The following is a 14,560-nucleotide window of genomic DNA, read 5'->3' as shown; positions in this document are numbered from 1 at the left end:
ACTACCTTCTACAGCGGTTGCACAATTTGACATTCCCACCAACAGTGGATAAGTGTGCCTCTTTCTCCACATCCTCTCCAGCACTTGTTGTTTTCTGTTTTATTGATAATGGCCACTCTGGTGGGTGTGAGATGATATCTCATGTGGTTTTTTTTTTTATTGGGTAATTAAAAAAAATTTATTAATTAAAAAAATTAAGAACAAACAAAAACATTAGCATATAATTCTGTTCTACATATATATATTCAGTAATTCTCAATATCATCACATAGTTGCATATTCATCATTTCTTAGAACATTTGCATCAATTCAGAAAAAGGAATAAAAAGACAACAGAAAAAGAAAGAAAACAATAACAGACAAAAAAAGATTATACATACCATACCCCTTACCCCTCACTTTCATTTATCACTAGCATTTCAAACTAAATTTATTTTAACATTTGTTCCCCTTATTTATTTTTATTCCATATGTTCTACTCATCTGTTGACAAGGTAGATAAAAGGAGCATCAGAGACAAGGTTTTCACAATCACACAGTCACGTTGTGACAGCTATATCATTCAGTCATCCTCAAGAAACATGGCTACTAGAACACAGCTCTACATTTTCAGGCAGTTCCCTCCAGCCTCTCCATTACATCTTGAATAACAAGATGATATCTACTTAATGCATAAGAATAACCTCCAGGACAACCTCTGGACTCTGTTTGGAATCTCTCAGCCATTGACACTTTGTCTCATATCCCTCTTCCCCCTTTTGTTCGAGAAGGTTTTCTCAATTCCTTGATGCCGAGTCTCAGCTCATTCTAGGATTTCTGTCCCATGTTGCTAGGAAGGTCCACACCCCTGGGAGTCATGTCCCACGCAGAGACGGGGAGGGTGGTGAGACTGCTTGTTGTGTTGGCTGGAGAGAGAGGCCACATCTGAGCAACAAAAGAAGCTCTCTTGGGGGTGACTTTTAGGCCTAATTTTAAAAAGGCCTACCCTATCCTTTGTGGGGTTAAGTTTCATATGAACAAACCCCAAGACTGAGGGCTCAGTCTGTAGCTTTGGTTGTCCACACTGCTTGTGAGAATATCAAGAATTTGACTTGGGGAAATTGAATTTCTCCCCGTCCTCACCATTCCTTGAAGGAGGCTTTGTAAATACTTTTCCAGTCACTGATCAAATCACTCTGGGATTCATCGGGGCATCACTCTGGACAAACCAACAAAATCTCATGTCCTACCTGAGATTCCAAGTACTCATGGTGTTCAATCAAACTATCTACATAAGTTATATTAGGAAATGCACTAGTCAAAATATAAATTTTTTTTAAGTTTTTTTATTAATTAAAAAAATTAAACAAAACATTAAGATATCATTCCATTCTACATATACAATCAGTAATTCTTAATATCATCACATAGTTGCATATTCATCGTTTCTTAGAACATTTGCATCGATTTAGAAAAAGAAATAAAAAGACAACAGAAAAATAAAACGATAACAGAAAAAAAAAGATTATACATACCATACCCCTTACCCCTCGCTTTCATTTACCACTAGCATTTCAAACTAAATTTATTTTAACATTTGTTCCTCCTATTATTTATTTTTATTCCATATGTTCTACTCTTCTGTTGATAGAGTAGCTAAAAGGAGCATCAGACACAAGGTTTTCACATTCACAGAGTCTCATTGTGAAAGCTATATCATTGTTCAGTCATCATCAAGAAACATGGCTACTGGAACACAGCTCCACATTTTCATGCAGTTCTCTCCAGCCTCTCCGCTACTTCTTGAACAACAAGGTGATATCTACTTAATGCATAAAAATAACCTCCAGGATAACCTCTCAACTCTGTTTGGAATCTCTCAGCCATTGACACTTTGTCTCATTTCACTCTTCCCCCTTTGGTCGAGAAGGTTCTTTCAATCCCTTGATGTTAATTCTCAGCTCATTCTAGGGTTTTTCTCAGTCCCTTGATGCTGAGTCTCAGCTCATTCCAGGATCTCTGTCCCATGTTGCCAGGAAGGTCCACACCCCTGGGAGTCATGTCCCACGCAGAGAGGGGGAGGGTGGTGAGTTTGCTTGTTGCGTTGGCTGGAGAGAGAGGCTACATCTGAGCAACAAAAGAGGTTCTCTTGGGGGTGACTCTTAGGCCTAAATTTTAAGTAGACTTGACCTATCTTTTGTGGGGTTAAGATTTGTATGAACAAACCCCAAGACTGGGGGCTTAGCCTATAGCTTTGGTTGTCCCCACTGCTTGTGAGAATATCAAGAATTCAACTTGGGGATGTTGAATTTCTCCCCACTCTCACCATTCCCCGAAGGGGGCTTGCAAATACTTTTCCAGTCACTGATCAAATCATTCTGGGATTCATTGGGGCATCACTCTGGATAAACCAACAAAATCTCATGTCCTACCTGAGATTCCAAGTACTTACGACATTCAATCAAACTATCTACATGAGTTATATTAGGAAATGCTCTAGTCAAAATATAAATTTTGTACCAAATGAACATTTTTTGCTTTAGTCTCACACATAAGGTGACATTTTAAAGTATTATCATCATCTATTTTCAGCACCCTGCAATAATGATATTCCTTTGTTCTTCCTCATGCAAAAACATTTTTTAAATTTGTGCATTGTACATTTCACTATTATTATACACTCTAGGCATTCCTAGATTATACCATCTCGATCTTTAACATCTATCTTTCTTTCTGATTTCCTTTATGTCCCCAGCCCTCCTCCCTCTATCATTCTCACATGCAGCTTCATTCAGTGTTTTAACATAATTACATTACAGTTAGGTAGTATTGTGCTGTCCATTTCTGAGTTTTTATATTCAGTCCTGTTGCACAGTCTGTATCCCTTCAGCTCCAATTACCCAATATCTCACCCTATTTCTATCTCCTGATGGTCTCTGTTACCAAGGAAATATTCCAAGTTTATTCACTAATGTCAGTTCATATCAGTGAGACCATACAGTATTTGTCCTTTTGTTTCTGGCTAATCACACTCAGCATAATGTCCTTAAGGTCCATTCATGTTGTTACATACTTCGTAACTTTATTCTGTCTTACAGCTGCATAATATTCCACCTTATGTAAATGTCACAGTTTGTTTATTCAACTCTCTGTTGATGGACATTTTGACTGTTTCCATCTGTTTGCAATTGTAAATAATGCTGCTATAAACATTGGTGTGCAAATGTCCATTTGTGTCTTTGCCCTTATGTCCTTTGAGTAGATACCTAGCAATGGTATTGCTGGGCCATATGACAATTCTGTATTCAGCTTTTTGAGGAACCGCCAAACTGCCTTCCACAGCGGTTACATCATTTGATATTCTCACCAACAGTGGATAAGTGTGCCTCTTTTTCCACATCCTCTCCAGCACTTGTCATTTTCTGTTTTGTTGATAATGGTCATTCTGGTGGTTGTGAGATGATATCTCATTGTGGTTTTGATTTGCATTTCTCTAATGGCCAGGGACGTTGAGCATCTGTTCATGTGCCTTTTGGACATTTGTATTTCCTCTTCTGAGAAGTGTCTGTTCAAGTCTTTTCCCCATTTTGTAATTGGATTGGCTATCTTTTTGTTGTTGAGTTGAATTCTGTGATTTCTTTTTACAATTCCTTGTAGTTTCCTTTGCATAGATCTTTTGTATCTTTAGCTAAATTTATTCCTAATTATTTTATTCTTTTGGTTGCAATTGTAAATGGAATTTTCTTCTTGATTTCTCCCTCAGATTGTTCATTACTAGTGTATAGAAACACTACAGATTTTTGAGTGTTGATCTTGTAACCTGCCACTTTGCTGTACTTATTTATTAGCTCTAGTAGTTTTCCTGTGGATTTATCGGGGTTTTCAACATATAGTATCATATCATCTACAAACAGTGAGAGTTTTACTTCTTCCTTTCCAGCTTTGATGCCTTGTATTTCTTTTTCTCATCTAATTGCTCTGGCTAGAAGAACTTCCAACACTGTGTTGAATAACAGTGGCGATAGTGGATATCCTTGTCTTGTTCCTGATCTTAGGGAGAAAATTTTCAGGTTTTCCCATTGAGAATCATGTTAGCTGTGGGTTTTTCATATATTTCCTTTATCATGTTGAGGAAGTTTCCTTCTATTCCTGTCCTTTGAAGTGTTTTCAACAGGAGAGGATGTTGAATTTTGTCAGATGCCTTTTCTGCATCAATTGAGATGATCATGTGATTTTTCTGCTTTGATTTGTTGATATGGTGTATTACATTAATTGATTTTCTTATGTTGAACCATCCTTGCATACCTGGGATGAATCCTACTTGGTCATGGTGTATAATTCTTTTATTGTGCTTCTGGATTCAGTTTGCTAGAATTTTGTTGAGGATTTTTGCATCTATATTCCTTAGAGAGATTGGTTTGTAGTTTTCTTTTTTTTGTAATATCTTTGTCTGGCTTTAGTATGAGGGTGATGTTGGCTTCGTAGAATGAGTTAGATAGCTTTCCCTCCTCTTCATTTTTTTTGAAAAGTTTGAGAAGGGTTGGTACTAATTCTTTCTGGAATGTTTGGTAGAATTCACTTGTGAAGCCATCTGGTCCTGGGGAGCTTTTCTTTTTGGGGAGCTTCTTAATGACTGATTCAGTTTCTTTACTTGTGATTGGTTTGTTGAGGTCGTCTATTTCTTCCCAAGTCAATGTTGGTTGTTCATGCCTTTCTAGGAAGCTGTCCCTTTCATCTACATTGTTGAGTTTATTAGCATGAAGTTGTTCATAGTATACTCTCATTACTTCCTTTGCTTCTGTGGGGTCAGTGGTTATGTGTCCTCTTCCATTTCTGATTTTATTTATTTGCTTCCTCTCTGTTCTTTTTGTCACCCTCACTAAGGATCCATCAGTTCTATTGATTTTCTCATAGTACCAACTTCTGGTTTTGTTGGTTTTCTCGATTGTTTTCATGTTCTCAGTTTCATTTATTTCTGCTCTAATCTTCGTTATTTCTTTCCTTTTGCTTGCTTTGGGGTTAGTTTGTTGTTCTTTCTCTAATTCTTGTAAATGGACAGTTAATTCCTAGATTTTTGCTCTTTCTTCTTTTTTTGATATAGGCATTTTAGGGCAGTAAATTTTCCTCTTAGCACTGCCTTTGCTGCATCCCATAAATTTTGATATGTCATGTTTTTATTTTCATTTGCCTCAAGATATTTACTGATTTCTCTTGTAATTTCTTCCTTGACCCGCTGGTTATTTAAGAGTGTGGTGTTGAGCCTCCATATGTTTGTGAATTTTCTGGCACTTGGCCTATTATTCATTTCCAACTTCATTCCTTTATGATCTGAGAAAGTGTTTTGTATGATTTCAATCTTTTTAAATTTATTGAGAGTTGCTTTGTGGCCCAGCATATGGTCTATCCTTGAGAATGATCCATGAGCACTTGAGAAAAAGATGTATCCTACTGTTGTGCGGTGTAATGTTCTATGTATGTTTGTTAAGTCTAGCTCATTTATTGTATTTTTCAAATTCTCTGTTTCTTTATTGATCTTCTGCCTAGATGTTCTGTCCATTGATGAGAGTGGGGAATTGAAGTCTCCAACTATTATGGTAGATGTATCTATTTCTCTTTTCAGTGTCTTTATTGTTTGCTTCATGTCTTTTGGAGCATTCTGGCTCGGTGCATAAATAATTATGATTGTTATGTCTTCTTGTTGAATTGTTCCTCTTTTTAGTATGTAGTGTCCTCCTTTGTCTCTTTTCACTGTTTCACATTTGAAGTCTAATTTGCTGGATATTAGTATAGGTTATCCTGCTCTTTTCTGATTGTTATTTGCATAAAATATCTTTTCCCAACTTTCACTTTCAGCCTATGTTAATCCTTGGGTCTAAGATGTGTTTCCTGTAGACAGCATATAGATGGGTCCTGTTTTTTAATCCATTCTGCCAGTCTGTGTCTTTTGATTGGGGAGTTTAATCCATTAACATTTAGTGTTATTACTGTATGGCAGTACTTTCTTCTATCATTTTACCTTTTGGATTTTATATGTCATATCTAATTTTTCTTGTTTTACCTTTGCTCATAGTCTTCCTTTCTACACTCTTCTCCACACCTCTCTCTCCTGTCTTTTAGTATCTGTCTCTAGTGCTCCCTTTAGTATTTCTTGCAGAGCCGTCATAAAACCAAATCTCTTGGTCACAAATTCTCTCAGTGATTTGCTGTCTGAAAATGTTTTAATTTCACCCTCATATTTGAAGGATAGTTTTCCTGGATATAGAATTCTTGGTTGGCAGTTTTTCTCTTTTAGTAATTTAAATATATCATCCCACCGTCTTCTCGCTTCCATGGTTTCTGCTGAGAAATCTACGCATAGTCTTATTGGGCTTCCCTTGTATGTGATGGATTGCTTTTCTCTTGCTGCTTTCAAGATTCCCTCTTTCTCTTTGACTTCTGACATTCTGATTAATGTCTTGGAGTACGTCTATTTGGATCTGTTCAGTTTGGGGTATGCTGCACTTCTTGGGTCTGAAATTTTAAGGCTTTCATAAGAGTTGGGAAATTTTCAGTGATAATTTTCTCCATTAGTTTTTCTCCTCCTTTTGCCTTCTTTTCTTCTGGGATAACATGTATATTCATGCACTTCATGATGTCACTCAATTCCTTGAGTCCCTTCTCATTTTTTCCCATTCTTTTCCCTACATTTTCTTTTGCTTATTGAATTTCAGATGTTCCATCCTCCAGTTCATTAATCCTATCTTCTGCCTCTTGAAATCTGACATTGTAGGTTTCCATTGTTTTTTTTCATCTCTTCTGCTATACCTTTCATTCCGATAAGTTCTGTGATTTGTTATTTCAGACTGTTGATTTCTTTGTTTTGTTCATTGTTTGCCTTCTTTATATTCTCCCTCAATTCATTGATTTGATTTTTGATGTGTTTTTTTTTTTCCTAAAAACATGTAGTTTTTACTAGAATAAGAATTATTTAAAGGGACATTGGTTGAACAACACAAATAGGAAATTGTTTATAAATCCTTTTACTTCTCCCCCACTCCCATTTAAAATTCCATTTTATATTTGAGTATTTTTTTGCCTAGAACAGAAAAGCAGGTGTTATGGAAAATCTTTTTTTTTAATTTTTAAAAGTTTTTTAAAATACCAATAAACACCAAACAAATGCAAACATTCTTAACTTTTGATCATTCCATTCTACATATATAACCAGTAATTCACAATATTTTGATGAGGTTTTACCTGTCTGTTCAAGCATTCTGAATTAATTGTTTCAGCTCCTGTATCTCATTTGAATTGTTGTTTTGTTCCTTTGACTGGGCCATATCTTCAATTTTCCTAGTGTGATTTATTAGTTTTTGCTGGCATCTAGGCATTTAATTACCTTAATTAGTTTATTCTGGAGATCATTTTCACTTCTTTTACTTAGGATTTTCTTACTGGATGACTTTGTTGTCTGTCTGTTCTTTGACATTGAGTTCAGCTTGTTCTGGACCACTAGCTTAGGTTTTGTTTAACAGAGCAGAATTTTTCAGTTCTTGCTTTCTTGTTTTTTGCCCTGCCTGTATTGTGCCTCCCCACCCTCCCCCCACCTTAGGAGGGTCTACTTAGGTATTACAGACCTCAGCCAGGTTTTCTCAGACCAAACTGGCCTCCTCTCAGGAGGAAAGAGTCACCTGCATCAATTTTCCCTGAAGGTGAGACCCAGCAGATTGAAAGATTTTCCTGTGAAGCCTCTGGACTCTGTGTTTTTCCTGTCCTGCCCAGTATGTGGCGATTTTCTGCCTGCGGGTCCCACCAGCATAAGGTGATGGGGTACCTTTAACTTCAGTAGACTCTCCCTGCTGGGGGCGTGGTGGAGACAGAGGAGAGGTTGTAGGCTGGCTTTAATCTTTCACTTTTCCAGACCCTGGGGTCTGAATTCCTTGAGGGATGGATTCCACCTGAGCTGGGCCCCACCCCTCTCCTGGGGAAGCCACAGGCTCCAGACAAGCTCTCAGACAAGTTCAGTTCTGCCTATGCCTGGGGCAGAAGGAGCCTAAGAAGCCTTGCAGCTGTATCCAAAGGTAGTTAAGCCGTAGAAACACAGCCACAAAAAAGAAAGAGAAAAATGCTTTTCAGAGCAGGACCCCCATTCCTCGGGTTTGCCAATCAAGAGCTTAAATTGGTATGTTGCTTTGTGTACCCTCAGATCCTGTGTGCCCCATCCTTTCCTTCAGGGCTCAGGCCTTTTCAAATATTATGTACTATCCAATCCAAAACCCTCTGTTTCTTTTTTCCTTCTTTCTTTTTCCATCAGACCGGCCCCCTCTGTGCCTGGGCAAAAATCAGCAACCTCCGCTTTGATTTGAGGTTCAGCTGAGCTGGGGGCCTATTTTTAGTAGTCAGAATTTGTGAATTAATTCCACAATTGGAGCTTAGGTGCACTCAGTCCCTGCTGCTAGTAAAGTCCCTTTCCTTTTCCCTCTTGGAAGCAGCCAGGGGGTGGGGCACCGACTGCCATGGCTTGGGGAACTCACGGTTTTGGGGGTCTCACAGCCGGTCCAGCTGGTCCAGAATGGGGTATGCTGTGTGTCCGATCGCTGATGTGGCCCCAGCAGTTGTTCTTTGCTGTCCCTGGCTATTCAGTAGCTGCTGTGGAGGACGAACTAAATCCCACACCTTGCTAAGCTGCCATCTTGGCACTCTCCTCTAAACTTTTTTTTTAGTGTGAAAAATGACATATAAACAAGAAAGCAATAAATTTACCTTTTTTTTTTTCCAAGTACCTTTCAACAAATAGTTATACAACAGATTTAAAAGTTTGGTATGGGTTATAGTTCCATGATTTTTCATTTTTTCTTCTAGCTGCTCCAAGACACTGGAGATCAAAAGAAATGTCAGTATATTGATTCAGTGGTCATAGTCATTTGTTACATCCTATCTTCTCTTTTTTTTTCCTTTTCATGAAAAATAACATATATACAAAAAAGCAATAGTTTCAAAGCACATTGCAACAATTAGTTGTAGAACAGATTTCAGAGTTTGGTTACAATTCCATAGTTTCAGTTTTTTGTTTCTAGCCTCTGAGGCACTGGAGACTGAAAGAAGTGTCAATATTCTGATTCAGCACTCATAGTCATATGTTAAACCTGACCTTCTCTGTATAATTTCACCATCACCTTTGGTCTTTCTTTCATTCTTTAGGGGTATTTGGACTATGCCCATTCTAACTTTTTCATGTTGGAAAGGGCTATCAGTAATATGGGACAAGGGAATGGAACTAGTTGATGATCTGGAAAGGCTGGCCCCTCTGCATTTCAGGACTTATCTGGTCCAGAGACCCATTTGAAGTTTGTAGGTTTCTGGAAAGTTTCCCTAGTGCGTGGAACCTTTGTAGAGAATCTTATGTAATGCCCTAGGTATTCTTTAGGATTGGCCGGAATGGTTTTGGTTGGGGTTTGGCAGGTTATGATAGTAGCAGTATCTAACTGAAGCTTGTATAATTGTGACCTCCAGAGTAGCCTCTTGACTCTGTTTGGACTCTCTTAGCCATTGATACCTTATTTGTTACTCTTCTTTTCCCACTTTTGGTCAGGATGGCATTATTGATCCCGTGGTGCTAGGACCAGGCTCATCCCTGGGGGTCATCTCCCACGCCACCAGGGAAACCTTCATCCCTGGATATCATGTCCCACATAGGGGAAGGGCAATGGAAGGAACCTTTCCTTTCTGCTTTTAGTTGCTGTTTGGTTAGTGAACTGCTTATTCCATCACTCCTGGTTTATGCAAGTGAGAGCTGATTGTTGTATCTCAGTACTTTTTTAGGTTTAAGATAGTGACCAGAAATGTTTGGTGTTCAGATGATGCAGTAAAATCCAACAGCATGAAGGGAGCACACAGCCAAGTCCTCACGGCCTGTTTCTTGTCTCATCCACAGCCATGTTGGATGAAGATGAGGAAGAGCGCGTGGATGAAGCAGCTCTGCGCCAGCTCACGGAGATGGGCTTCCCGGAGAGCAGGGCCGTGAAGGCCCTTCGGCTGAACCAGTATGTCCCTGGGGGCCACTTCCTTTCCTAACCAGAGCTGCGCTGGGGCGGGGCCTCATGGGGCCGCTGGTCTGGGCCGCCCTCCTGTCTCAGGGTGTTTGATTGATTACTCCTGAGTGAGTTTTTACAGAGCCACCTTAAACGTGTGTGATAGAATTAATTTAATTGGCCTCTCAAAGTCTTTTAAGAAGGTTCTAAAATCATCTGATTCCTTTGGGAATGTGATATCCTAATAAATGTTCTGTAAATTCTCACATGAGGCTGCTTTACAAGAACCCAAAGTTAAGCCTTTTCATGGCCAGAATGTCAGTTGCCCCCATGACATGATGGGTAGTGTTTTCTTAATATCCTGCTTTGGTTTTACAGTACTTGCCTCTCCTTCTATGTTCAGATCCAGAGTGAATGTTCGGTAAACTGGGAATGATCTGTGGGTCATGTTCCCTTTGGCCTTGGACCTAAACTCTCATTGTGCAGCTCGCACGTTTGGTTCCCTTTGCTTAGTACGTGGGCTTCTCTGTTCTGGCCAGTTTGAGTCAGGGACTAGTGTTTCAGACTTACCTATGTTTTAATCCTCACAGCATTGGAAGATTTCCTTTATGAGATATCCCCAGCTCAGACAGAAATCTTATGAAAATAGAAGAGTCTTTTCTTGGGCATGCAGGTGAAATGTAAGGGCCTCGTCAAGTAGCCTGGGGTGTTGGAAAGCGTCTCTTGTTACTTTTCAGCATGTCAGTAACTCAGGCCATGGAGTGGTTAATTGAGCATGCGGAAGATCCAACCATAGACACACCTCTTCCAGGCCATGCCTCGCCAGAAGCTCCAGGGGCTGCTGCGGCCTCCTCCGAGTCGGCCTCCTCCCAGTCGGCCTCTGCGGAGGCTGCTGCCGGGGCTAGCGCAGGAGATGAGGAGGCCCGAGATGAGCTGACGGAAATCTTCAAGAAGATTCGGAGGAAAAGGGAGTTCCGGGCAGATGCTCGGGTAGGTGGTGTTGGGCTTTATGGTCGAGCTGTCCTGTCGTTGCTGGGAGCCACATGGATAGGTGGCATGAGGGCTGCATGGCCCATGGCGGGCTGTGTCGCCTCCTGGTCTTGGACTCGGGAAGGTGGGGGGTGCACCTTAGTTTCCAGGATCATTTCTAAGTGCTTACACTTGAAGCCAGGTGTCTGTTTTCCCTAAATAATCAGCTGCCACATTTGCCTGAAAATGAGCTCAATATCACGAGTGTCGCAGAGATGTACCTGTGAGTTACAGGCCCTGGTGGGGTTGGGTGGGAGGGCCCTGCTGCAGAGACCTGGAGGTTTACTTACTACGTCAGGGAGCCTGTGAGCAGGGCAGAAAGGAAGCCAAGCAGGCCCCTGACCCTCTTATTTTTTAAAATTCATTTTATAAAGCAGTTCTAGGTCTACAGAAAAAGCATGCAGACTGTTCCCATATACCCTGCCTGGCACAGTTTTTTCTGTTGTCAGCATCTTGGGTCATGTGATATATTTGTTATAATTGATGAAACAGTATTATAATAATTATGCTAGCCATAGTCCATAGTTTACATTAGTGTTACTCTTTGTCTTGTATAGGTCTGTGGGTGTTTTTCTTTTTTTTAAATTATTGTTGGACCATACATGCAGTAAAAAAAGTCCCATTCGACCACTTTCAGCTGTACAATTTAATGGTGTTAACTACCTGCACAGTGCTGTGCCGCCACCACCACTGTCCGTGACCAAACCTTCCCATGGCCCCAGACAGATCTTTGTCCCAGGTAAGCGTCAGCTCCCCGCAAAAAATACTTCAAGCTGACTGCTTACCTAGCTGGGCTCCAGCAAAGCAACCGTCCTGCTTGTCAGCCCTAGCTGAAGTCTTTCTCTGTCAGGTTCCCTCTGAGACCCTGAGAGAACAGCCCAGGTGCACTTTCCTGCAGTCAGTGAGGGTGCTGTTCATTGATGGCTGAGGGTTAGCAGAATCCAACCCTTTTGCAACAACAAGAAGATTGAAGAGAGAGATGGCTTGAGGGACTTCAAAAGGGAATGCTTTGCCCTGCCAGGGATTGAGAGAGGCCCTCGAAAAATTAATGAAATTTTTAAAACTTTTTAAAATTTAATTTATTTTGTATTTTCAAATCAAAACAATGTGTAAACATGAACATTCTTAACATACAAACATTCCATGTATGGTGTGCTGTCAGTGGCTTACAATATCATCACAGAGTAGTATATTCATCACCACAATCATTTTTAGAACATTTGTATCACTCCAGAAAAAGAAAGAAGAAAAAACTCACACATACCATGCCCCTTATCCCTACCTCTCAATGACCACTAATATTTCCATCTACTCACTAGATTTTAAACTTTGCTCCCCTAATTTTTTTTCTGTACCCCTTACCAGTCCCTTTCATTGTTCAATAGTATTTCAGTCTACTCAATTTATTTTAACATTTGTTCTCCCTATTATTTATTTATTTTTAATCCATATTTTTTACTCATCTGTCAATATCATAGATAAAAGGAACGTCAGACACAAGGTTTTCACAATCACGCAGTCACATTGCAAAAGCTATGTCATTATACATTCATCTTCAAGAAACATGGCTACTGGAACACAGCTCAACAGTTTCAGGCACTTCCCTTTAGTACCTCTAATACATCTTAAACTAAAAAGGGGATATCTATAAAATGCATAAGAATAACCTCCAGGGTAACCTCTCAACTGTGTTTGAAATTTCTCAACCACTGACACTTTATTTTGTCTCATTTCCCTCTTCCCCCTTTTGGTCGAGAAGGTTTTCTCAATCCCTTGATGCTGAGTCCCAGTTCATTCTAGGATTTCTGTCCCACATAGCCAGGGAGGTCCACACCCCTGTCCCATATAGACAGGGAAAGGTCAGTGAGTTTACTTGCCGTATTGGCTGAGAGAGAGATAGGCCACATCTGAGCAACAAAAGTGGTTCTCTTGGGGGTGACTCTTAGGCCTAATTTTATTTTATTATTATTATTATTATTTATTTATTAATTAAAAAAATTGAACAACAAATGATCTAAACATTAACACATGATCATTCCGTTCTACATATATAATCAGTAATTCACAATATCATCACATAGTTGCATATTCATCATTTCTTAGAACATTTGCATCAATTCAGAAAAAGAAATGACAACAGAAAAAGAAATAAAATGAAAACAGAAGGAAAAAAGATTATACATACCATACCCCTTACCCCTCACTTTCATTGATCATTAGCATTTCAAACTAAATCTGTTTTAACATTTGTTCCCCCTATTATTTATTTTTATTCCATGTGTTCTACTTGTGTCTGTTGACAAGGTAGATAAAAGGAGCATCAGATGCAAGGTTTTCACAATCACACACTCACATTGTGAAAGCTATATAATTATTCAATCATCATCAAGAAACATGGCTACTGGAACACAGCTGTATGTTTTCAGGCAGTTCCTTCCAGCCTCTCCATTACATCTTTTTTATTTATTTATTTATTTAAAAAAAATTTAACAAATGAACTAAAATATTAACGTGATCATTCCATTCTACATATATAATCAGTAATTCACAATATCATCACTTAGTTGCATATTCATCATTTCTTAAAACATTTTGCATCAATTCAGAAAAAAAAATAAAAAAGAAATAAAAAGACAACAGAAAAAGAAATAAAACGAAAACAGAAAAAAAAAGATAATACATACCATACCCCTTACCCCTACCTTTCACTGATCACTAGCATTTCAAACTAAATTTATTTTAACATTTGTTCCCCTGTTATTTATTTTTATTCCATATGTTCTACTCGTCTGTTGACAAGGTAGATAAAAGGAGCATCAGAGACAAGGTTTTCACAATCACACAGTCACATTGTGAAAGCTATATCATTATTCAGTCATCATCAAGAAACATGGCTATTGGAACACAGCTCTACATTTTCAGGCAGTTCCCTCCAGCCTCTCCATTACATCTTGAATAACAAGGTGATACCTACTTAATGCGTAAGAATAACCTCCAGGATAACCTCTCGACTCTGGAATCTCTCAGCCATTGACACTTTGTCTCATTTCACTCTTCCCCCTTTTGGTCGAGAAGGTTTTCTCAATCCCTTGATGCCGAGTCTCAGCTCATTCTAGGGTTTTTCTCAATCCCTTGATGCTGAGTCTCAGCTCATTCTAGGATTTCTGTCCCATGTTGCCAGGAAAGTCCACATCCCTGGGAGTCATGTCCCACATAGACAGGGGGAGGGTGGTGAGTTTGCTTGTTGTGTTGGCTGGAGAGAGAGGCCACATCTGAGCAACAAAAGAGGCTCTCTTGGGGGTGACTCTTAGGCCTAATTTTAAGTAGACTTGACCTCTCCTTTGTGGGGTTAAGTTTCATACGAACAAACCCTAAGACTAGGGGCTCAACCTATAGCTTTGGTTGTCCCCACTGCTTGTGAGAATATCAAGAATTCAACTTGGAGAAGTTGAATTTCTCCCTGTTCTCACCATTCCCTGAAGGGGACTTTGCAAATACTTTTCCACTCACTGATCAAATCACTCTGGGATTCATCGGGGCAT

At 39.4% G+C, this 14,560-nt stretch overlaps 1 protein-coding gene across 2 annotated transcripts in view; it reads left to right on the top strand.

Moving 5' to 3' along the window:
• Positions 1-14,560, top strand: part of UBAC1 (UBA domain containing 1) — a 52,620-nt gene that overhangs the window by 13,327 nt on the left and 24,733 nt on the right. For both annotated transcript variants that reach the window (XR_013170659.1, XM_077148784.1), the window contains exons 6-7: positions 9,893-10,001; positions 10,727-10,979. Coding sequence is in view for 1 of the 2 variants with exons in the window: in XM_077148784.1 (XP_077004899.1) it covers positions 9,893-10,001; positions 10,727-10,979 (362 nt within the window). In the remaining variant the exon portion in view is untranslated. The remainder of the gene's footprint in view (positions 1-9,892; positions 10,002-10,726; positions 10,980-14,560) is intronic.

Source organism: Tamandua tetradactyla, chromosome 2 (genome assembly GCF_023851605.1).
Source record: "Tamandua tetradactyla isolate mTamTet1 chromosome 2, mTamTet1.pri, whole genome shotgun sequence".
Taxonomy (NCBI): Eukaryota; Metazoa; Chordata; class Mammalia; order Pilosa; family Myrmecophagidae; genus Tamandua; species Tamandua tetradactyla.
Note: the sequence above shows the minus strand (reverse complement) of the source record. Positions and strands in the feature narration are given on the sequence as shown.